Here is a 22659-nt window from a genome sequence, read left to right as displayed (position 1 = left end):
AACCAAAATGTACTATAACAAAATATTAGAAGCGGTATTCCGTCAAGAAATTCATAAAAAACATAAACGTATTTTTTATTTTATTTGACTGTGTATAAATGAGTCGCAGCAAAAAAAAATACTGCAATTGATTTTTATGAACATGACACGGAAGCTTGCTTTAGTCGTTTTCTGTTAGCTTGACTATGCAAATGATGCGCTTGCGCGTATACGCAGCGATCTCGTTCTTGTGACGTCAACATCGCAAACACGACAACGCGACACTGAGCACAAACATAAAAAGCGATTATAATATACATTTTTTTTGTATGTTTGGTCCTCAATGTTAGTCCAGATAAAATATAAATATTTTTCTTGGTTTTTTTTTTCCCCCTTCGGCTACACAGGCATGGATGAGGATGCCAGTACACGTCAGCACCGTAAAAAAAAACCTTGACGACAAAATTACATGACAGAGATTCTCTCTCTCTCTCTCTCTCTCTCTCTCTCTCTCTCTCTCTTTCTCTCTCTCTTTCTCTCTCTCTCTCTCTCTCTCTCTCTCTCTTTCTCTCTCTCTCTCTCTCTCTCTCTCTCTCTCTCTCTCTCTCTCACTTTCTGTCCCTCTGGAGTCACTCATGGATACAAGCAGTGCATCTATCTATCTATCTATCTATCTATCTATCTATCTATCTATCTATCTATCTATCTATCTATCTATCTATCTATCTATCTATCTATCCATCCATCCATCCATCCATCCATCCATCCATCCATCGAGAGTTGGAAGCGAGGCAAAGTGGAGAAAAGACGACATCTAGTGGCAAAATGACCTCACTGCGAGTGTAAATTCGAGCGATAGGTGAAATTCAAATTTTTTTAGTATCAATGTTTGTGTGTGTGTGCCCTTAGTTTTTGCTTGTGGGAACCATTTTGGTGGACCCCACATGTTTAGAGGTTTTTTTTGGAGGGTCAAGACTTACTTTTATCATTTAGTTTTGCATTGGATTTTGGTTGACATTTGGTTTAGGCAATCTGCTGTGATGCTTAAGATATTAGGGTTTGGGACCAGAAAATGAATTATGTCAATAAGGTGTCCCCACTATGATAGAAAAAAACCTTGTGCGTGCGCGTGCGTGCGTGTGTGTGTGTGTGAGTGTGTGTGTGTGTGTGTGTGTGTGTGTGTGTGTGCATACACAGACACACCATTTCCCGAAGCAGGCCCTGCCTCCCCAAAACCAAACACAGCCCTTTCCCTACCTCCCGTGAGCCACGATGACGTCACGTAACGGGCCGGACTGGGCTCTTAAATTGCGGGGGTGCTCTTCTCAAATCTTGCCTCCCCGCCCGATTGTTGCGCCGCCCGCACCGCAGCGCTCCGGATGCGGATCCGTACACATCATGAGAACCGGGGATTGCATCCGCATCACTTTGCGAGGCGGCGAGCCCCGGGGGTTCGCCCTGGACCGGGCTGGGGGCCACGCCGACACGCCTCTGCTCGTTTCTCAGGTAACTCTCATTTTCATGCACGTTTAGAGAATATCATCAAGCGGAACGCACTTTAACGCTAGAGTGACTTTTCGGGCCGTGTTTTGGGCGCCTGAGATTCCTCAGCACCCCCTTATATGGTCAAGGCCTAAGACAGGAGAGCGTGCCGTGATTTCTTATGGCTCCCAAGACTTCAAACCGAAGCAAAGGGGTGAAAGGTATGCAGGTTATGCAGGGATTCCTGCGCAAACACAAAAAAGCAACAAGTGTGTATCTTTCCAGTTTTAACTCTCGCAACACGCATGAACAATTGGATTTTACCGAAAGATGAGAAAAAAAACTCAGTCCTGTTTCTCATCAACGTGCACTCCGCATTCCTGACTGTTAGCATGAATTCTGACACGGCATCGGAGCTCGATGGATCCACTGTGAAAAGTTCAGTCCATATAAGGGAACTTGTGTTTTCCCCTCTTCTGACCTGTGTACAAAATTGATGAGGTCACCTTATTTTTAAAGCAACAGAGGCCGAGTTTGGAAAAGCGCAATGCGAACTGAAACCCAGGCGGATGATTGTTGTATCACACTAACCCTTGTGGTTAAGTTACAAATGAAGGAAATTCCTTGGATTTCTTTGAAGGTATCAGAAAAGAATCAATGGGAAAAAACACTAGGCAGCTGAAATTTGACTCAAACATGTCAAATTTAAAATGCAACACTTCCGGCATTTCTATGTGATTGCAGCTGGACGTGCGAGATTTTGTGTGCGGAAATAATTATTGTCCAAATTTTGGACCATATAAAACTATTAAAATTACCATTTTCGCGATGCATTTTCACTGGATTTATTAGAGTGATTTTCCTGCGATATGTGCAACGTTCCGTCGAGCGGCGCTCAAACTATGTCCGAAAACAGAAAATTCTTTGTTGACATGTTTCACCCCGATACAGTAGGTGGCGGTAGAGACCAGTTAAAGTGTCGTTGCCACAAAGAGAGAACATACCATTTTTCTTTTTTGTGCTTGTTAATAATTTGAACCTACTTATGTATGGATAGAACTGATGGCACTGAACGATTTGAGAGGCTGAAGGCAAAAAAATATTCATAAATAACTTGAATTATCATGCCTTTAAAAGCATTTACAGAATTAGGAAAAAAATGCAATGTGTATAGCTTGCAACATGTGTGCACAAGGGTTAATAAGAGGACTCTTTTCCAATAGTTCACCATGGTAACCTTATTCGGTGCCAGGGTAATAATGAGCAGAATGCCAAGGAGGCCCCAAACTTTCAACGCCGCCCCAAACTTTCAACGCCGCTGCCGTGCTGGGAAACATTTGACCGCAATAATTGTTTAAAGCTGCCATGGTTCGGCACGGCCAGGAGCTGGAAATGAATTTCAAGTGGATTTCTGGTTATACTTTGGGCTCTACTGTTTGGAAAGAGTCGCAACAATAAATGTTTCCCCTCCTTTTTTGGAGCCCGATCCAAATAGAAGGCACACGGGGATGCCTTGTAGGGCCTGGATGCGCGCAGGGGATTTTATCAGCTCTATAAAGTTGCCCGTAAAATTAGTTCTTACGTACAAGGTAGGGTTGTCTCAATTTACGAGGTGCTCTTGTGGGATCTCTCTTAGTGGAAGGAGGAGAGCGAACACTCAACCACTGAATTTATTTGACCTGTTGAGCGCAAGCCCTCTACAATGCTTCATGGCTAAGTGGGGAAAAGACGACATCTAGTGGCAGAATGATTTCACTGCAAATGCAAACGATTAGACGATAGATAGATAGATAGATAGATAGATAGATAGATAGATAGATAGATAGATAGATAGATAGATAGATTGAACGACATTAAATGATTATACTATGACTGGGAATGAGCCGAATATTTTGAAGTGTGAAATGTGGAAATTACGGGAAGGCCGTATTTTTTTTCAAAAATAAAACCAGTACAACATCACTATTAATCATAAAATGAGTCATTATTTTCAATCATTATTCTTAACCATAAAACATTTGGAATTTTTCATTTATGATATTAAATCAACTGATTTTTATACTTTACCAAATCATCTGGTGGACCCCTTCGCGGACCATATGTTTTGAGACCTAGCTAGAAATCTTGCTATTAGTTAGCGGCAGCCAGAATAGTCCAATTTACTTTTTAATAGACTGCACTTTCCAATCTGAGTCATGTCCAACATCTGCCTGCGGCCTCATAAGATTTATGACATGCTTCCCTTATTGAAATTGTCTTATTAATGAACCGTTTTATGGAGTGTGGGAAGCAATTACAAGGGAGCAAAAACATTTTTCACTGTGATAACGACTCTCACCCATGTATCACATTCACACGTTTTTCTTTTTTGAAGAGATGAACACAATTTTTTGATTGGTGTCCAAACGTCGGCGCGCGGGCCATTTGCGGTCCGCCATCCACATGTTTGCGGCCCGCGGCATGTGGCTTAATGGTGTTAAAAAAAAATGATCAGGTTTGATGGTAGACCGTTACAAGTGTGAATTAAAAAAAAAATCTCATCACTTTTAACAAAAAGCCTTGACTTCAGAAATTGAGGTAGTAAAACACCGGAAGCGAGTGCTTGTTTTAATGAATTAATTCTTAAAGTAATCACTTATTTCAGGTTAATATAGACAATGTGTTAATGATTTTTTACTTGAATAGATTTAAGTTAAAAAAAAAAAAAAAAACATTGACCGAAGAAAGTTGCGCGAGTAATGTGAACACGTTGCGATTTGCAGGTGGACGAAGGCGGTTGCGCCGCCCGGGCCGGCATAGTGGAAGGTGACGAGGTGCTGTCTCTAAACGGGGAGCCCTGCGCCGGCATGAGCCTTTGGCAGGCCCGTGACCTCGTCGGGGCATCGGGGGCCTGCCTGCGACTGCTCCTTAAGAGGTAAGCGCCCCGAGACGATTAGACGGCATCGTGCTCCGTTTTTTTGTCAGAACCACTGGCAGGGGCCCGGCGGGAATTCGCCGGAATGTCTTGATTACTCACGCGGTACGCTGCAAGAAGTTAAAACAAGAACATTACAACAAGACAAAAGTCATAAAATAAGGATGGGGTGATAATATTATGAGACAGAAAAAATATACTTGATAAAATGTCTTTAAAAAAAGTCCAAATATTCTGTGTAGCTTGTTACCTAAACCTGCGTGATTGGCTCGATTTCAACGGTCCAGCGGGAATTTGCCCAAATTTCTCACTGCGCTGACAAAAAACGACCCAACAAACAAAAAAAAAAACCAAGATAAAGGAAATCAAATTGGGAATATTTGATAATAAATCTGAAAAAATAGACATGGGACAGGTCACTCCACTCTAAAAAAAAAAAAAAGAAGTGCAAGACCACCATCATGAAAAAAAGTAATATATGAAAATAAAAGTAAGGCTTTTAGGTGTGCCTTATAGTGCGGAAGATACGGTACTCAATATCAAGCCAGATAAGATTTATTAAAAAACAACTGTAAACATGGAGGCTTGGGGAGAACATGCAAACTCCGCGCAGGAAGGCCAGAGCAAGTTGGATTTGAACTCGGGTCCCAGAACATGCTCAGCACTGCATTGTAACGCGCCCCTTAGATACCTCGCGTGATATTTGCGTCGATCTTGCACGGCAGCGTCATTGAAAACCTCAATTTTGCATCCGGTCGGTGCGTGTGCTGTACGTGAGCGGTCGAGGGTTTCTCCTCAAGCCTAATGAGGACACGCACCATCGCGAACGGACGTATGGAATGAAATTTGTTCCGCGCCGTTTAATGGCAGCATCCCATCTCCTCCTCCAGATGGAAAGAACCTTTAAAGCCGCGCCACCTCTACATCTCCGAGGCTCCGGGCGAAATTTCCCATGCCGAGCTGCGCGGGGGGGATCCCTCGCCGCCCCTTTCCCGCCAGGCCTCGGACAACATGAGCCGGGCCTCGCCGGGAAGCGGCGTCAAAGGGGAACGAAGCTTTCCCGCCGCGTCCCCCGCTGGGAAGGAAGGACGCGGGGCGGCGCGAGGGAACGCGTCCCCGGAAAGGGGCGGGGCGGGGGGCCCCGGGGCGAGCGCCGGACCCCCGGGCGCGGGAGGAGTGTCCCCCGAGCTCCCTTTCGGCGCGGCTTTCCAAATCGCCTCGGACGAGGGGACGCCCGCCGAGGAGCAGGATTCCGATTCCGATCCGGAGAAACCCAACAAGCACCGGGCCAGGCACGCCAGTGAGTAGCCTTGCTTCAATATGCCGTTTTTGCAGTAGTGCTTGCGTGTGGGGGGGTGGCAAAGGTTATTTGACAACGTCATATGCGCATTCCAAAGCATGATGTCCGCTGTTTCCAAAATTAGCCCGCTGCAGCTGGCACGCGTTCTTTTAAATCGCTGGTTCTCAACCTTTTTACGGTGGGGTAACCCCGACAAAATCTTTTCTCAGTACCCACAAACAAAGCAAAAAAAAAAAAAAATCTAAAAAAACTGTTTTGTAACATCCATGTTTGATTTATTGAACTTTGAAACGTTTTTTAGTGGAGCTCTTACACCCCCAAAAAATATATGCGCTACAAATAACCCAATTACGGGTTAAAAAAAAGATCAATTTTATATTCCGGTCGATGGACCCAACTTTCCTGCTTGTTTTGCTCATCAAAATAGACAAAAAACAAAAATGTGTCATTTTGTGAAAGTCAACCTCAAGAATTGGGTCAAATTGGGATAGTTGGGTCAGTAACCCAATAATGGGCCAAAAAAGGACCAACCTGATATTTGAGTCAATTTGACCCAACAATTTGGATTGTTTTGCGCACAAAAAAACAAAAATGGGTCATTTTGTACAAGACATCCTCCAAATTTTGGTTCAGTTGGGATACTTGGGTCAATAACCCAATTATGGATTAAAAAAAAGGACCAACCTTGATGTTTGGATCATTTTGAACCAACTTTCTGTGTCGTTTCGCTCCCCAAAGGAAGATACAAATGTGTTATTTCGTGCAAGACAACCTCAAATATTGAGTCAAGTTGGGATGATTATAACAAAATCAATAACCCAATTATAGGTTAAGAAAAAGGGCTAATCTTGTAAATGGGTCAATTTGATCCAACTTTCTCGATTGTTTTGCACACTCCAATAAACTAAAAATGGGTTGTGCAAGACAACTTAAAAAAATGGGTCGAATTGGGTCAATGATAATAATTATTGGTAAAAAAAAAAAAAAAGGACCAATTTGATATTTTGGTCGATTTGACCTAACTTTTCCAATTGTTTTGCACACCCTAAAAATCCATAAATCAATAACAAAAAAAATGGGTCATTTTGTGCAAGGCAATCAAAAAAATTGGCATCATTGGGTCAAATATCGGCTCAGTCCTTTTTTGACCTCTAATTGGGTTATTTCCGATCCAACTGTTTTTTTTTCAAGTGTAGGTGTTTTTATTCTGTAAAATCATCTGTTTTATTTCTGCTCATGTGCAAGAAAATTGCATCACTAATGACAGCGCCTTCTCTATAAAACAACAAAATAAAAGCATATAATGTGTTGCAACACAGCTCAGTAATCGATTGCTTCATGTTCCAAGTAATTTGCTCTTGGTTTGAAAAGAAAAAATATACCGTTTGATTATATACGGTAATGCCTGCAGGCACCCTGTTGAAATCTCACTTAAGCGCCTTTGCGTAGCCCCATTTGAGATTGGGCCCTAACCCTAACCCCTAATCCTAACCCCAAACCTAACCCTTTAAATGACGCTGCAAGTTTGAATCCAGTCCAAATCGTGAACAAATTAAATTGATCATACGGAGCGGAGCTTTGAAAAGTCCCGATGTGAGTCACCTAGGCGTGTTTTTTGGAGTCGTCGCATAGGCCATAAATACCCCCGGGATGCCTGTGGAAGTGCGGCCCTTTGACAGACACCAGCATGTGCGCCCCCGAAACTGTTACCTGATCCTCCCGTCCGCCAGGCGTGCTTTAACCGAGCTAAAAAGAGTGAGTTGGACGCTCACTTGTGCTGTCCTCGCCACCTTCAGGTTAGTCTTCACGTCCAGCAAATTCAAAAGAGTCTCTTATTGTTAAACGCTTTCAAGCTAAATGGAGATATTAGATTCGGAATACTTGAACGGGAGAAGATTTGCTGCCGCTTTATGCCAATGCTGATTGAATGCAACGCGTTGTCCGCGGCTTAGACACGGGTCAAAGATTTGTAATTGCTTTGCGGCTTTATGACTTATAAATGAGGGCCAGTACGTTGCTGGCGATGGTTGAGAACGGTGGTTCTCAAACGGAGATACCAATGCCCCTGGGGGAACGTGAAGGCACTTTGTATGTGAGATTTTAACAGGGTTTCGGCTGGTATCGGAAAATCTAATATTATACTTTGTTATTCAATGCCGGGAAAAATACAAGTTTCTTTTCAAAGTGAGAGCAAAATAATTGGAATACGGGGCAATGCAATTGTGTTACAGTGATTACTGTGTTTGCCTCTATTTTAAGTTTTGTATGGATGTGCATCGTCAATCTAATGTGATACTTTGTAATTCCATGCCAGGAAAAATACAGGTTTCTTTTCAAAGTAAGAGCAAATTAATTGGAACACGGGGCAACTCTATTGTGTCGCAGGGATTACTGTGTTTGCCTCTATTTTAAGTTTTGTATGGATGTGCATTGTCATTCGTGACACAATTTTCCCATAGATGAGCCAGAAATAAAACAGATGATGTTACCCCATCTATCTTCTGGAGTTGCCAAATAAAATAACGCCTAGAGACAGCCCTTCAAATGTAGTTCCAAAAGATTAACAAATCAGAAATGGATGGCACAACACTCATGTTTAAGTAACGTCGTTCAGATCCGATATTGATTTCAGATGTCGTCCGATATCCCCCAAAATATACTGTGTTCAATTTCTATTGGTATACACATACAAAGGTCCTTATCTTTATTTTGTTTTATCCAGTAGTTTATTCAAGTGCAGCACGTTATTACGTTTCAGGTAGAATTTTAATAACCGAAATTTATGGATCACATTTTCTCTTGTCTAATATCGCTCAATATTTTTCTTGTTTCGAATGGTATCACTTCATTAAGTCCCTTTTAACATTTCACACGAAAAAATGACCCATCATTCTTGCTGATATTGTATCATCTTCTATTTTATTTTACCATATTGTATCTAAATAAGTACTGGGCAGTAATGTAGGCTAAAATATTGTGATTGTATTGATAGTGAAGAGATTTTATACGGATACCCTTGGGTCTTCTTTTTCATCCAAATAATGCTTTGCGAGGCAATATTTCATAAGGGGTGCCTCATTGAAAAAACAGTGAGAACCAGATAGTACAGCAGTTCCATAACGTTGGTATTTGCCTGTTGTATTTTATGTCGCTAATTCGTTTGTAAACGAGGCTAAATGAAGCTAAACGACGCTCGATGGACTGACGTGGTCACGCGTCTCCCCGCAGGGCTCAGGCGCAGCGAGAGTCTGTCCGAGAAGCAGGTGAAGGAGGCCAAGTCCAAATGTAAGCGGATCGCGCTCCTCCTTAGCGCCGCGCAGCCCAACCCCAACAACAAGGGCCTGTTGATGTTCAAGAAACATCGGCAGAGAGCCAAAAAATACACCTTGGTGAGCTACGGCACCGGAGAGGACGATCCAGACGACAGCGCCGAAGAGGACGAAGACCGTACCCGGGAGGGAGTCCATGTGGTTGAGTTCACTCTCGCCGATCGAGACCCGTCGGAATTAGAGACGCACTTTGCCCGCGGCGGCAAAAGCGTGCTGACCATCTGCTTGGATAGAAGTCTCCTCGACATTGAGCGTAAGCTAACTCAGATGGAGTGTTTGCCCGAAACCAAGGGCAAAGGCGCTCTCATGTTCGCCCAGAGGCGCCAGCGAATGGACGAAATCGCCGCCGAGCGTGAAGAAACGCCACGCCGGGCGATGCCGGCGGAAGCGGAACGGAAAGTAGAACCGGCTTACCCGCAGCCCGCCGTTGAGGGCCACGCCTACATGGATGTCAACCTGCACCAGCAGCAGCAGCAGCAGCAGCAGTACCAGGAGCAGCGGTACTACGAGCAGCAGCAGCAGCAGTACCAACAACAACAGCATTACCAACAGTATCAGCAGTTCCAGCAGCAGCAAACGTATCACCAAGACCAGCGCGCCTCGCAAATCCACGAAGCGCAGGCTTCTTTCGGCAACCGCACCGCCAAGCCCTTTTCCGTTCAGAATATGGCGGCGGCGCCTTACACGTCGGCGGTGACTGCGAATGATCAATATTCTACGGGCCAAGGCGAGCAGATCGCTTCCCGTGACGAGCGTATTTCCACACCTGCGATCAGGTCGGGTCTTCTGGATTCAAAGAGGAGAAACGTCGCCAAGCCCATGTTCACCTTTAGAGAGACGCCGAAGATGTCACCGAATCCCGAGCTGCTGAACCTCCTGAATATGAGTAATAAGAGGATGGGCTTTGAGTCCGGACCCGAGGAAGACTACCTCAGCCTTGGTGCGGAGGCTTGTAATTTCCTCCAGTCCTCACTTTCCAAACACAAGATTCCGCCGCCGGTTGCCCCGAAGCCTATGATCGATCCCGGCGCTGCCCCTTGGTCTCCCCAGATGGAAGTCACCAACCAGGACATGCCACAGCATGCCGAAAATAGCGTGTCCACACCTGCTGTCGAGACCACCCCTTCAAGTGACCAAGAGCTAATCTCTGCCGTGCCTGTGCCTGGGCCACCCCCTCCTCAAGCCCAACTGGAAGCACCTGCCAGGGCCTCCGCAGAGCAAGAGCAAACATGGCCTCCTTCAGCGCCAGAAACCCAACAACAACAACAAGTAGTCGTCCACGAGGGAAACGGTTATGCCACTTCTTCTCCACACCCTGAGACCAGTGCCGGAATGATTTGGGATTCTGCACAAGCGGCCCATTCCTCTTATACGGCACAGGCGCAGGCCCAGGAGCCGTCCCTTAGTCAAGCCTCTCTACAGCCACAGTGGGCCACCTCTCAATCCACTCACAGTCAAGTGCAATCTCAGGCCCCTGATAATACCTGGACGCCTCAAAATCAGGCCTCCTGGAATCAAGCGGAGCCACACGGCCAATCGTCTTGGTGTCAACCCCAAGATCCACCACAGTCTCAACCCCAACCGAACTGGACGCACGCACCAGAGCCGCAAATCCAGCAAATGCAGCCCACCTGGAGTCAACCGCAAGAACCGCTTCCGCCACAGCAGCAGTCGCAGGCTTCCTGGGCCCAGCCTCCGCAAGCAGACTCTCAACCCACCTGGGCGCTGGCCAAATCCCAAGCGCAAGCTCCTTGGATTCAGCCGGAATCCCAGCCGCAAACGACATGGGCTCAGCCAACACAGCAACCGGATCAGCATTGGGCTCAAGCTGCAGCACAACCTCCGGCTAATACCTGGCATCCATCACAACCTTCTTGGACCCAACCGGTCCAATCGCAACCCCAGACACAGCCTTCGGCCGGCCTGAATCCCTGGGCGCCGGTTCCCGACCAATCTCAGCCACCACCTTCATGGACCCAGCAGCCTCCAGAACAGGTACACCGTCCCATAAATTCCTGGGGGCCTGAGCAAGGTCCAGCCCAGCATCAGCAGTCCTGGGACCATTCTGTCCATCCTCAGCCACAGCCAGCCTGGCAACAAGCACCTGCGAAGACGGCGCCGCAGCCGCAGATAAATGCGTGGCCCCCGGCTCAACCTCAAAACCCCACCTGGGCGCCAAAGTCCCAGCAAACGCCGGCGGCCAACACCCCGCCTCCTCCCAAACCTTGGAATAGCCAAAAAAGCCGGGGCCCACAGCGAATTCCCGTCTTCGCCTCCGGTCAGAAAGGTTCCCCCCCTGTCATCAACCCCCTGGCCACCGTTTTGATCCCCTCGCCCGCCAGCTCATCTTACGAGATGCCGGCCGTCCGTGGGAAAGGAGCCGACATGTTTGCCAAGCGGCAGTCCCGCATGGAGAAGTACGTGGTGGACTCAGAGACCGTGCAGGCCAACTTAGCGAGTCGGGCCACCTCGCCGACCGCCTCCTTACCCAACGAGTGGAAGTACACCCCCAACGTACGTGCTCCGCCCTCACGCGGTTTTAATCCCATCCAGTCCCCTTCTTACCCGCCGGGCGCCATAAAACAGCCCCCTTCTAGCGGCCCCGTGTCCAAAACCAAGAAAAAAGGCAAAGCGGGACCTCCCCCAAAACCGCTCGATGTAGTCGACGTCATGAAGCATCAACCCTACCAACTTAGTTCTTCCCTCTTTACATACGGTCCTGCTGCAGAAGCTGCGAAGGAGCCTAGCGCTTCATCCCAAAACCAGCAAGCGTATGAGCAAACAACCCCGGTTCAGCCAGCGGCAACATTTAGCGCGCCGTACGCCCAGCAAACCGATCACGCTCATCCCCCCTCCGATTCGTACCGGCAAACTCCAGGCGCTCCTTACTGGCAACCGTATAACCAACAAAACCCTCAATTGGCCGACCCTCAGTACCCGCCCCCTCAGGTCCCCTACCAAGCGGCCGCGAGTCCCCCTTATCTCTCAGCCACAACAATAGCCTTCCAGCAGCCGCCTCCTGCTAACGTAGCGCCGACTTTCCCCGTAGTTTCACCGCCCGGCTCCACGACCGGCGGTAGCGCCGGCGCGGCGCCCAAACCAAAATTTACGGCCAAAAAAAGCGCCGCTCAGGTGTGGAAGCCTACGCTCGCCGAAACCGAGTGATAGTCGGCGTGTACATTTGATGTTTATTTCAATTTGCGACGGAAGGGTTAAAACGCCAAAGTGGTGGTCTGTTAAGAGTGTAGTTCAGTTGAACGGCGAGAAACTCGTTCAATCGCAAAAATACGTTTTTACGTTTTTTAACGAGTCCGGCTAAAAATATATATACGGCTAAAAAAATAGCATTCAAGTTATAATTTTTTCTAAGTGAGTGTCTAAAAATGGCTGGTACTAATCAAGCAAAATAGTAATACGTTTATAGACCCTCGTTTAGAAAAATACTCATAATAAAAAAAACAACCTGGGATTAACTGCATTTAAAAAAAAAACGTAAAAACACGTCTTTGGGATTGAATGGGTTAAGGGCACTAACGAATCCGTCTGGAAGTAGATTTGTTGAAGACGGACATTGAGGAGAGATGATGTCATAAATCTCAGGTCGCAAATCAAAATGGGCGCCACCGTCACAGTCAAAGGTGAAAAATGAATCAGCTTCTTCTGCAGAACGCCGGCACATAGCTGCCAAAGCGGAGTGAAAATTATTGACTGACAAACTCGTTCGAACCCACTTGCAAATACGTTCGAACGTATTTGTCTGAGTATTCAAAAACGTTCGAATGCGTTTGCAAGTATATTCAAACCGGTTTGTCAGTCCGAAAAAGTTTCGCGGCTCCACGCTTCCGAACCGCAAGGCCTCGGTCAAGTCCGTTTATTTTAAGCTTTTTTTTTTTTTTTTCAGCTGTTGCGTCACGCCGGCCGTTATATTTAAAGTGCAGATCGCCGGCTTGGATTTCAACTTGAGCCACTATGACCCAGATGAATATCAAATATAACGTCTATATTCAAACGATGATGTTAGCTGAATTTATCAATGATGTTCTTGCATTTATTTTGCTTTGTTTGCTCCTCAGCTGCTATATTTTACACCTTCCCCCCCCCCCCCCCCCCTTTTGTTCTCCTTTGTGTGTTTTCTTTTTGACACAGTGCACTTTCTGTACCATTCACTGCAGTGCCATTAAAACAAACTCTTATGCTCCTTTGACTTTTTCTTTTGTTTTATGTTCTGCATGCCTTATGAATTTCTTCTATTTTTTATCTTCCAAATAAACACAAATTCACAAACTAATGAATCTCAACAAGATGATATGCAATATGCCATTCTGTTATAACCCTCAATTCTGACTTTATTTTCAGATAGCTGACTTTGAATCCGTTTTATTTCTCATAATTCTCACTTTTTAACGTTCAGAATTCTGCCTTCATTTTCAGAATTTTCACTTATTCTTGATGTTATTCTTGACTTCATTCATAAACTACGCTCAGACGTTTGAGAATAAAGTCATGATTTTGGCTGAGTGAGAATTCCAAATTTAAAGTCAGATGTTTTAAATTAGTCAGAATTTGAAATTTAGTGACATTTTCTGAGGAAAGTGAGATTTTTTTTACTTCACCCTCAGAATTCTGACTTACTAGACTTACTAGACTCAAGTAAAAAATATGACAAAGTCGGGATTTTGAGGATAAAGAACATTCTGACTTTAAAAGTGGGAATTCTATTCAAGTCAGATATTTAGAATTTTGAATTTGGTGAGACTGAAGTTTTTTTTTTACTTTGGAGTCAGATTATTTTGCTTTAAAATGAGATTTCTGACAATGAAGTACGAAATTGACTTAAAAGTCAGAATTTTCATTCAGAAGTTAAAATTATGACTTTAAAACAGAATTCTGACTTTTGAAGTGAAAATTTTAGTTTTACATGTACCTGATTCTTAGGATGAAGTCAAAAATCTGATTTTTGAAAGCAAGAATAAGCTTGTATGCATCAAGTCAGAATGATTAATTCGACATTTATTGATTTAACTTTCGCGGTGAAAAATCTGAGAATAAAACCGGAATTCTGAGATCAAGGTTTTAATCCTCTTTCTTACCTTGTACCACATTTATTGGACGTGAATAATAGTTTTCAGATTGTGCTTTCTTTTTTATTTTTATATCCCCCTGCTTCCACCAGCGTATCCCTTGCACCTCAACTTCTTACCACACGAGAGCAGCATTGCACCATCTGCATTCCTAGTAACGGAACAAGCCCAATAAACACATCTGGGTCTTTTCCCCCCTCCCCAGGTAACTGGCAGGAGCTACTCTCTTTCCCCTCCAGGTAGAGCGCCCTCCAGAGGCCATCAGTCTCCGTTTTCCTCCGCTCGGATGTCCAGGCAACCTTCCTTGCTGGAGAGGACCCCCAAAGCTCTCACACCGTGGGAGGCGGCGTCACGCCATCCCTTGGGGCTGGTGGACGAAGCCTTTGCCTTCCGGGACCTCCAGCAGGACCTGGCCTCCAGCGTTCGCCTGGCGGCCCAGCGCAAGCTGGTGCCGGATCCGCCCGCCCAGTGGACGGCCAGGGCGTCCCCGCAAAAAGCGGGCGCCCCGTGGGGCCGGGCTGGTGAGCGTGTGGGCTACGGGTCCCTACCCAGACAGTGGCAGCCTCATAGGTCTGTGAGTCACTCTGGGGCCCGGTCTGAGGGAAATAGGCCCCCGTTGGGACAGGCCGCGTCTCCATACGGCACCAACTACAAGTGGCAGCAGTAGGGTGCAAAAACTCTCAGAAACTTTGCATGCCGTAACAACCACATACAGTAGAGACTTTGAAGTCAATCATTTAGTAATTGTGGCGAGCACGATTTTTCCACTTCTTTGTGTGCGTCCCGATATTTGTCACTCTTGCGTTCATTTTTGCACTGGTAGTTCCTACGTAGCATGCTAATTACTAGCCACGTTCCAGATTTTGCTCACTTCTTTAAAGCAGATTTCCCAACCGCTATGCTGCAGAAAATCATCCTGTTGCTTCGAAAAGGGAATAAAATTTAAATTGCAGACAAACCAATAAACAGATCTTAGGCGCACCTTGAACAAAATTTGCAGACGCAGCATTTTATTTTAAGGAAAGTAGTGAAATATTTGTTGCATCAAGCAGGGGTGCCATGGGAAGTTTTAAACTGATAAAACATTAGAATTAACAATAGAATTCTTCGAACTTGAGTAAGAATAAAATGTCATAAAAACCTTCAACTGCACAACAATCTAAACACGGATATTTCCTATAAAACAGTCCAATCGAATGGACCTATATAGAGGGTTGGAAAGGTTATTTTTGCCCGTGCTCGTCAGGCTAACGCTTGTAGCTTGCAAATGTTTCTTTAAATGTAGCATTCTTAAAAAATGAATAAATAAATATCACTCAATCTACAAAAATATTTTTAATTAGATTGCGCATGATCAAGGTTTATATACAAAAATGACACAAAAGAATAAAATACTATTGAATGAAAACATATCCATTCAGTAGCAAGTTGAAATTGAATTTGCCCAACACTAATGAAACTAGCGCTTGTAGCTAATTAGAAATGTTCATTTGAATGTCACATTCTTAAAAAAATAAAACTAAAACACACTAACCACAATAAAGTCTTGAAGAATACTTACATGATCAGCATTTTTAGTCTGACGTAATATAAATAAAATTTTAATAAATATAAAAGTTAGCGTGTCCCATTGTGAATTAGCATTAAGCTAGCAGGTGCAAAATTAAGACAAAAAAATGGTGTGTTTTTTAAGTTTACTTATCAAGTAAAATTCAACCCGGAGTGGCAACATACAGCTCTTATCACCAAATAAAGCTCATTCACATGCTCAAAAGTTTTTTAATCAAGTTGACTTCTTAAATTTGAAATTGGCTGTGGAACCTTCGCTGGGTTCAACTAAACAGGCCATATGCCACAATAAGATAATATCATTATTTTAGTCTTACATTTATGCCCTTTATTTTTGATGTATTTCTTTTTCAGTTATGGTTGGGAACCTCTGCTTTAAGGGATGAAAAATGTCCCTCCACGCAAAGAAACCGACTGATTTTGTACGAGCCGTCCTGCTGACCAAAAGACTGTACTGCTCTAAATTTAGGCCCCCTAACTTGTGAGCGACATACCCATGACAACACGCCGACACCCACCCACTCACTCATTCGGTCACTTGGCGAGGTCGTGCCGTGAACCCCGGACGTCCCCGTGCCCGCTCGGCTCACGCCACCCGCCTTTTTCAGGAGATCCCCCGCGCCGGCAGGGTCCTCAAGGCAGGTAAGCCACCACTGACTATGCCTTTTTTTAACTATATATATATATATATATATATATATATATATATATATAAATGTGTGTGTGTGTGTTGATAGGGTTAGGGTTAAGGTTAGGGTAGTGTTAGGGTTCATATATATATATATATATATATATATATATATATATGTATGGGAATGGTTGGGGCACCTGCTGTCCCTTGCAAATTGTGTCAATTAAATAGTTGTGTCTTTGGCCCACCTCCGCACGCATCGATTGGCGGCTTCGCACTATCCGACAAGCATGCGCTTGCAGTTTAACGGCCCGAGGTTATTTAAAGAGATGTGCTAACTTTGCCCTTTTCTTTGCCCCGATAAGTCAGCTTGATGCCGCGCACAGGGTTGTCCAGGTCTTGCTAATGTTTGCTACTTGATTCCCAGGGGCAGCCATGTCGCTTTTCTCAACCATGACGAGCGGAGAGAGGAAAGCTCAGGCGGCGGCGATCTGCAGGGAGATTCAAGGGCTGGAAGGTACTCCCGGGGGGGCGTAGCTAGCGCTTTTTCAAGGGGTGGCCATGGTGACAGGTCTCACTGGCAGCGTGCATGCACGCACGCTTCTAACCCTCACTTTTTTCCCATCGTTTCTCATAAATATTACATCGGAAACTGCATGTTTGAGTATTGTGTATGTAGATTACTTAAAATTTGACGGGTGGGATGTATAATGTCCTTCAATTCTGGAGTGACCCATACACCATATCTATCATATCATCCGGTCACACCAAATCATTCCTACCATACTGTATCGTACATGCCACGGCTTGACTTGTCTTTCATATATTTCACATTCATATCATCTGGCATTCCCAACTTCATATAGTGCCCTATATTTTACATTATGTCATATCAATCATATAATTGAAAGACATGTCATAAAATACTATACCATGACATGAGCCAAGATAATATATTATATAGATCATAGGAAATAGAATGCCTGCATATCATATATCATAGCAAATCGTATCGCAATATACATGTATGATAAAACATATCATGTATCAAACATGTGATACAAAAATATCACATCGTATCTTAATATAAATTCTTGTATCCACATGTCTGTATTTGGTCCATGCAGCATCCACTTGAACCGGTGGGCCTGCGAGGGGGCTCCTCCCACTTGTGGTCCCTTGTGAAGGTTTCTGATTTTCCCCAAATTGGGGGTTTTGGAGTATTTCCTTCCCCTTCTGGGAGCTGAAAAGATTTCTTGTATGACTTCTTTTTTCGAAAGAAGTCTCGACATGACATTTTTTTAATCTGTGAAACCCTTTGAGACTTGGGTGATTCAGGGCTCTACAAATAAAATTTGATCGATCGATTCAGGTTCCATGACATAAAACGCAGATACGTATAACCAGAATCTTGTTCAACATCCTACAAGCAGGATCAAGTTGAAGTAAAGTGTCGATTTCACCTCAGTAGATAATGCCATCTTCTAGGCCATTATTTTGCTTCGAGTCTACTTCTATTTCATGCGCTGATTTATACCCGCCAGCTAACAATCAATCAGAGCTGACACCCTTTAGCATACTGCAATCGATGGCCAAATCTAAAAAAACAAATGCTGCTTTTTGCTAAGGTTCCTTCCTGCTTTTCACAGGAATCCAAATTCAGCACGAGATGTTGGACGGCCATAAAGAGAACATGGGTGGCCACCGTATAGCGCCACCTCTGCCCCCTTGTAGTCCTCATACAGCAGTCTGCCTTTGGTGTCAAAAGTGGAATTTTTGACCTCACTGAGATATTTCCGCATACAGTATACTCTTGAGCGATAGTCGCATCGAACCCGAGCCTGGATATAAATAAATAAATGAAGACTTTTAAGACCCAGTGCAACCCATGCCTTTGTCGCAGTGGTCTGGAACACGTTATTTGAGGCGAGGACAACTGCCGCCTGGCGCGGAGAGGCTTTGAATGCCACGGACAGCTGATAGAGCGATGACAGCCTCCAAACGACTCTGCTTGTTGTTTGCAGACGTGGAGATGGACCTGGGCAAGAAGGTGAGCGTTCCCCAGGACATCATGCTGGAGGAGCTGTCCCTGGACTCCAACCGGGCCTCGCGACTCTTCAAGATACGCCAGCAACGCTCGGACAAGTACACCTATGAAAACGTCCCGTCCGACGGCATCCGCTCGTATCAAAACGTAGGCGTGGGTTTCATCTCGTCAGGTTTCTAATGTTAAAATTTGCTTTTTAGCAGATTAAATAAGCCAATCGCCTGGCTTCCTTGTAACATGTGGCCGCTGGGCGAAATTAGAGTGGCTTGAAGGCAGCCGAAGTCTCATTTAACTAAGCTAACAACAAGCTAAAAAAAAATATATATAGTTACTGCCCGATAAATGTGTCAATCCCGCCCACTTCTCTGAAAGGAGAAGTGCTTGACAGAGTGACACAGTTCAGATGTGTATTTTCATTCGTAGGGTGTTTACTAAATCGTGATATCATCATCATTGCAACAGTGACATAAATTTGATATTTTGATGCATTTGCATATCACCAATAGTTCCTTAAAAAGATTCTGCATTTTTTTTCCCCCCAAAACCAATTCTAGACATTTTACGCTTACATTTTTGTGAGCGTTGCATGTTTGTTTTTCTTTCTGTGAGTCAATTTTGGCTCAGATTTCAGTGGAAGGAAGCACCCCCCCACCCTCCCCCTCACCTCCCCTCCACTGCACACCCTCTTATCTTTGAAGTGAAGAAGCATTCGCATATTTCTGCTTTGTTTATTGCTCGGGGCGAATTAGGTTCAAGTTGTCAACATTTCCTGAGGAAGTTCTGCAGTAAATCATCATAAATAATCCTCGACAGGGATGGCTGGGCCGCAGCACGTGGGGAAAAAAAAAAAAAAAAAACTTTTGTTTTGATGTCCTTCTAGAACACGGCGGGCTCGCTCGCCGATGACGGAAAATCCGCAGAGGAGAGCGGCTCTGCTGAGGAGGTCTCGGGCATGGACCGGGCCGGTGCAGCGCGAACTGCAATGGCGCCTGCCGGGAAGGGCTCGGGCGTGGGCCCGGCCGGCGCATCCGAATCTGCAACGGCGCTTGCCGGGAAGGGCTCGGGCGTGGCCCGGGCCGGCGCATCAGAAAGTGCGGCGGTGCCAGATCCGCACAGCATCGCCCCTGGTACGTCATGTTCCCAAATAAAGACAATGGCACAAATGCAATCAAAGCTAATATAACCGTGGGCGTTTCTATGGAAAAAGATTAGGAAGAAGTCAAAAAAGATCTCAGAATCCTGACTTTATTCTCAGAATTCTGCATTCTCTCTCGGTATTCTGATTTAAAATTCAATTGGAACGAAGTCATAATTCTCATTTTAAAGTCGGGATCCCCTCAATAAGAATAGTCAGAATTCTCATTTAAAGCCCAAATTTTGAGAATAAAATGAGAATCCTGGGGATAAAGTCAGATTCCTCATGACGATTGTGACACTAGTCAGAACTCTGAGATAACGACTTTAAATCGACAACATAGACTGCGATAAATATGACTTTATTCTAAGAATTCACACTTTAAGGTCAGAATTCTCGTGACTATTTTGAGAATAGTCAGAATTCAGAGTTACTGACTTTAAACTGACAATTTTGACTGATAGATCTGACTTTATTCTTAGAATTCAGACTTTATTCTCAAATCTCTGAAGGTATTCTTAGAATCCAGTATCCGAAATTTTCTGAGGATTCTCACGATAAACTTAAGTTAAGTTAAAATAATAAAGTCAGTTTACTTGGCATCATTTGGTTATTCTTTGCTAATGCAAGTCAGCTATTTTGGATCATTTTTGCCATATCTAGAAGTCAAAATTCAACGTTGATCTAGTCTCAAGAAGTCATAACCGAAGGCTCCAAGTGTCTGTTTGTGAATTATAAAGAACTTAGTACACTGAAAGTTTTTGGGGGAGGTTTGCAGTTGATCGGGCTCATTAAATCATCCTTTGATTTAGTCCCAACCCCCAATCAATTCACCCACATTTACTTCATCTTTATTGTCAGGGTTTCCTCTCTTTTACACCGCAATCAACTTGCGTCGTCTTCCAAGGGCGTGCGATACATTTCCTGTTTGATAAGCCGCCCCCTTCCCCCATGAAGCATATTCCACGAGCGGAGATCCTCTTCCTCAAAATGCCGCAGACTTCCCCACAGGTCTGTTTGGTCTGTGCTGCTTCCACCCTGAGGGCAAAACATAAACTCAGGAAGGAGGATTGTTCATTGTGAGTGCTTAGGACGTGACACGAAGCCCCTCCTTGTTATGTAAGCCCCCCCCCCATGCAACACAGACTTTGAGGGATAGTGCTTAGGATAGCCCTTCCTTACACTCCCTCTCTTCCCAACTCTTGCACACAAAGCGATGCTGGATAGATTTTATTTTACAGTACAGGAAATAAAAAAAACGTTTAAAAAACATAACAGAGTAGGAGTTAACGATGTTTAAAGGTGATTCAAAAATGAAAAGACGCTGCTAAAGACTGGGTGCAAGAACATATTTTGGACATGACTTTAATGTTTTTTAATGTTTTTTTTTTTAGATTTTAACCATGGGTATGGAAAATATGAATAGGTTTTAACCGGGATTTGAAGAGATTTACAAACACCCCCCCCCACGATAAGTGAAAAACCGCAAAGTAACGTTAACCCTCCCCCCTCAATGGCATTTTCATGCACGTAATTGAGACCCGAACTTCCCTCTTGGTGTAACAAGCGGGAGTTGGGGCGGGAGTAGATGACACCTCCTGTCTTTATTGGTCGATGGTCGCACCGGGAGCCAATCTCTTGTCTTGCAGGGCACTTAAACATGATTTCAAGAGGGAGATTGGCACTTCCGTAAGACACGTGATTGGCTCACACCCACGACTATCATCTATTAATAATTGCCTATTTATACCTAAAACTGTATCTTTTTTAACATTAACAAAGGAAAAAAGCATGCTAAATCAAATTTCAACAACTGTTACCTAGTTTTCTATAGTATTTGTACAGGTTACAGCTTAGTTTAAAACTGAAAAAAAAACAAGCGAATTACTGTGCCTGAAATTAAAAAAAAAAAAAAGATGCCACTCCTTATTTTATTTCAATTACCTGAGGTCATCCGTGCCCCCCCCCCCCCCCCCCCCCCCCCCCCGGCATCACCCGGAGCTTCCCCATGCTTTATACGTTTGTAATCCCCTTCTTCCAGGCTACGGGGGCCCTTTGAAAGACGTCCCTCCAGAGAAGTTCAACAGCACGGCCATCCCCAAGTCCTACCACTCGCCGTGGGACCGAGCGCTCGTCAGAGAAGCGGTCCTGGCGGACGCGCCCGTCGCTTGCCGGTTTGAGCCGGAAACGCCAGCGGACGCGCCGGGCTACAAAAGCTTCAATCGGTGAGATGCTTCAGGTATCCAAGTGTCCCGTTGGCTTAACACGCCGTCGCCGCCCGCCCGCAGAGTGGCCATCCCGTTCGGCGGCTTCGGATCCCTCGGACCCGCGGTCGTTCGGAACATGAAGGCGGAGCTGGCCGTGCCCGATTTCCCCGTGCTCAGAGGTCGCCCCTCCTTCAACAGGGCCGCTCAGGGGTGGGGCGCCGCCGCCCCCGTCCTCGTCGCGACCCCGGAGGCCACGCTCCCCCCTGAGTCAGATGACCTTTGAACCTGTTCATGATAAGTTTCAATTATTATTTTTCTTTTAGCATCTTTATACTAGATGATTCATAACTTTCCCACCACACGAATCAGTAGAGAAACGTTTGAATTGTTTCGAGCGAAAAAATATTGATGGTCATTTTTTATGCTTTATTTATTCAATACATTTTCTCAGCCCCATTCTTTTCTTTAAGAATCGTTTACAGAATGACAAATTACAAGATATATCAGATTTAGAGATTAGAGTAAGGGTATGACAACCTGTTAGTTAGTCACAAATAAGCGTTCATAGATGGTAAATGTTTCAAAATTTGCTGGAATTAATTTTGCTCAATAAAATTGCATCAAATTCAGTTTTGTATTTTCAATTGTTTGTTGTTTGGGGGAAAAATTTTCATCTTTTTAAAGGGTTGGTTCAATTATCTTAGGACATACAAAGGACGACACCCAATCTTCTACTGAAAGGTCACGGAACTTGTAACTTGTAATTCCTGGATCTCAAAGGCTCCAATGCTTCCCGGACCTGTGGGAAGTAATAGCGCCTGGCAGGGTCTTCATTCGGCCCTGGAACTAAATTTAGACAACGGTCCCATCAGCTCAAACGCACATCCGACCTTCCAAAAAATGGTGAGATTGCGATTAATGTCTGCGCTGATCCAAATTATGATCTTTTGTCCTGCCGCGGTGACAAAATGGACCCAAACTCCCA

The 22659-nt window shown here is 44.8% G+C and overlaps 2 protein-coding genes across 4 annotated transcripts; both read left to right on the top strand.

The window, feature by feature from the left end:
* The first annotated feature begins 1148 nt into the window (after positions 1 to 1148).
* Positions 1149 to 16155, top strand: synpo2a (synaptopodin 2a). Of its 2 annotated transcripts, XM_088423048.1 has the most exons (6): positions 1149 to 1485; positions 4224 to 4375; positions 5266 to 5675; positions 8904 to 12136; positions 14291 to 14753; positions 16009 to 16153. In XM_088423048.1, exons 1-5 carry the CDS (start codon positions 1252 to 1254, stop codon positions 14750 to 14752), a joined length of 4491 nt encoding a protein of 1496 aa, XP_088279174.1. In that variant the 5' UTR covers positions 1149 to 1251; the 3' UTR covers position 14753; positions 16009 to 16153. The 2 variants fall into 2 exon arrangements, with proteins under 2 accessions (XP_088279174.1, XP_088279185.1); XM_088423059.1 differs by having other exon boundaries at positions 8904 to 11518; positions 14291 to 16155.
* Positions 16148 to 22303, top strand: myoz2a (myozenin 2a). 2 transcript variants are annotated; one of them, XM_088423086.1, is made up of 6 exons: positions 16148 to 16296; positions 16713 to 16802; positions 18310 to 18479; positions 19213 to 19459; positions 21509 to 21692; positions 21756 to 22303. In XM_088423086.1, the coding sequence occupies exons 2-6, from the start codon at positions 16721 to 16723 to the stop codon at positions 21955 to 21957; spliced, it is 885 nt and encodes a 294-aa protein (XP_088279212.1). In that variant the 5' UTR covers positions 16148 to 16296; positions 16713 to 16720; the 3' UTR covers positions 21958 to 22303. The 2 variants fall into 2 exon arrangements, with proteins under 2 accessions (XP_088279212.1, XP_088279201.1); XM_088423075.1 differs by having other exon boundaries at positions 16151 to 16292.
* The last annotated feature ends 356 nt before the right edge of the window (positions 22304 to 22659 follow it).

This window comes from Hippichthys cyanospilos, chromosome 1 (genome assembly GCF_059441005.1).
Source record: "Hippichthys cyanospilos isolate Australia breed blue-spotted pipefish chromosome 1, RoL_Hcya_1.0, whole genome shotgun sequence".
Classification (NCBI taxonomy): domain Eukaryota; kingdom Metazoa; phylum Chordata; class Actinopteri; order Syngnathiformes; family Syngnathidae; genus Hippichthys; species Hippichthys cyanospilos.
The sequence above is the reverse complement of the archived record's forward strand: the minus strand, read 5'-3'. Positions and strand labels throughout refer to the sequence as shown.

What these genes read in the sequence shown, in the direction of transcription:
- synpo2a (XM_088423048.1), top strand. Translation starts at nt 1,252, where the DNA reads ATGACGTCACGTAACGGGCCGGACTGGGCTCTTAAATTGCGGGGGTGC. An exon ending in CTGCGACTGCTCCTTAAGAG is followed by an intron (nt 4,376 to 5,265) that starts GTAAGCGCCCCG and finishes CTCCTCCTCCAG; the next exon opens with ATGGAAAGAACCTTTAAAGC. An exon ending in GCACCGGGCCAGGCACGCCA is followed by an intron (nt 5,676 to 8,903) that starts GTGAGTAGCCTT and finishes GTCTCCCCGCAG; the next exon opens with GGCTCAGGCGCAGCGAGAGT.
- myoz2a (XM_088423075.1), top strand. Translation starts at nt 16,151, where the DNA reads ATGACAACACGCCGACACCCACCCACTCACTCATTCGGTCACTTGGCG. An exon ending in TCCGCACAGCATCGCCCCTG is followed by an intron (nt 19,460 to 21,508) that starts GTACGTCATGTT and finishes CCCTTCTTCCAG; the next exon opens with GCTACGGGGGCCCTTTGAAA. An exon ending in GGCTACAAAAGCTTCAATCG is followed by an intron (nt 21,693 to 21,755) that starts GTGAGATGCTTC and finishes GCCCGCCCGCAG; the next exon opens with AGTGGCCATCCCGTTCGGCG.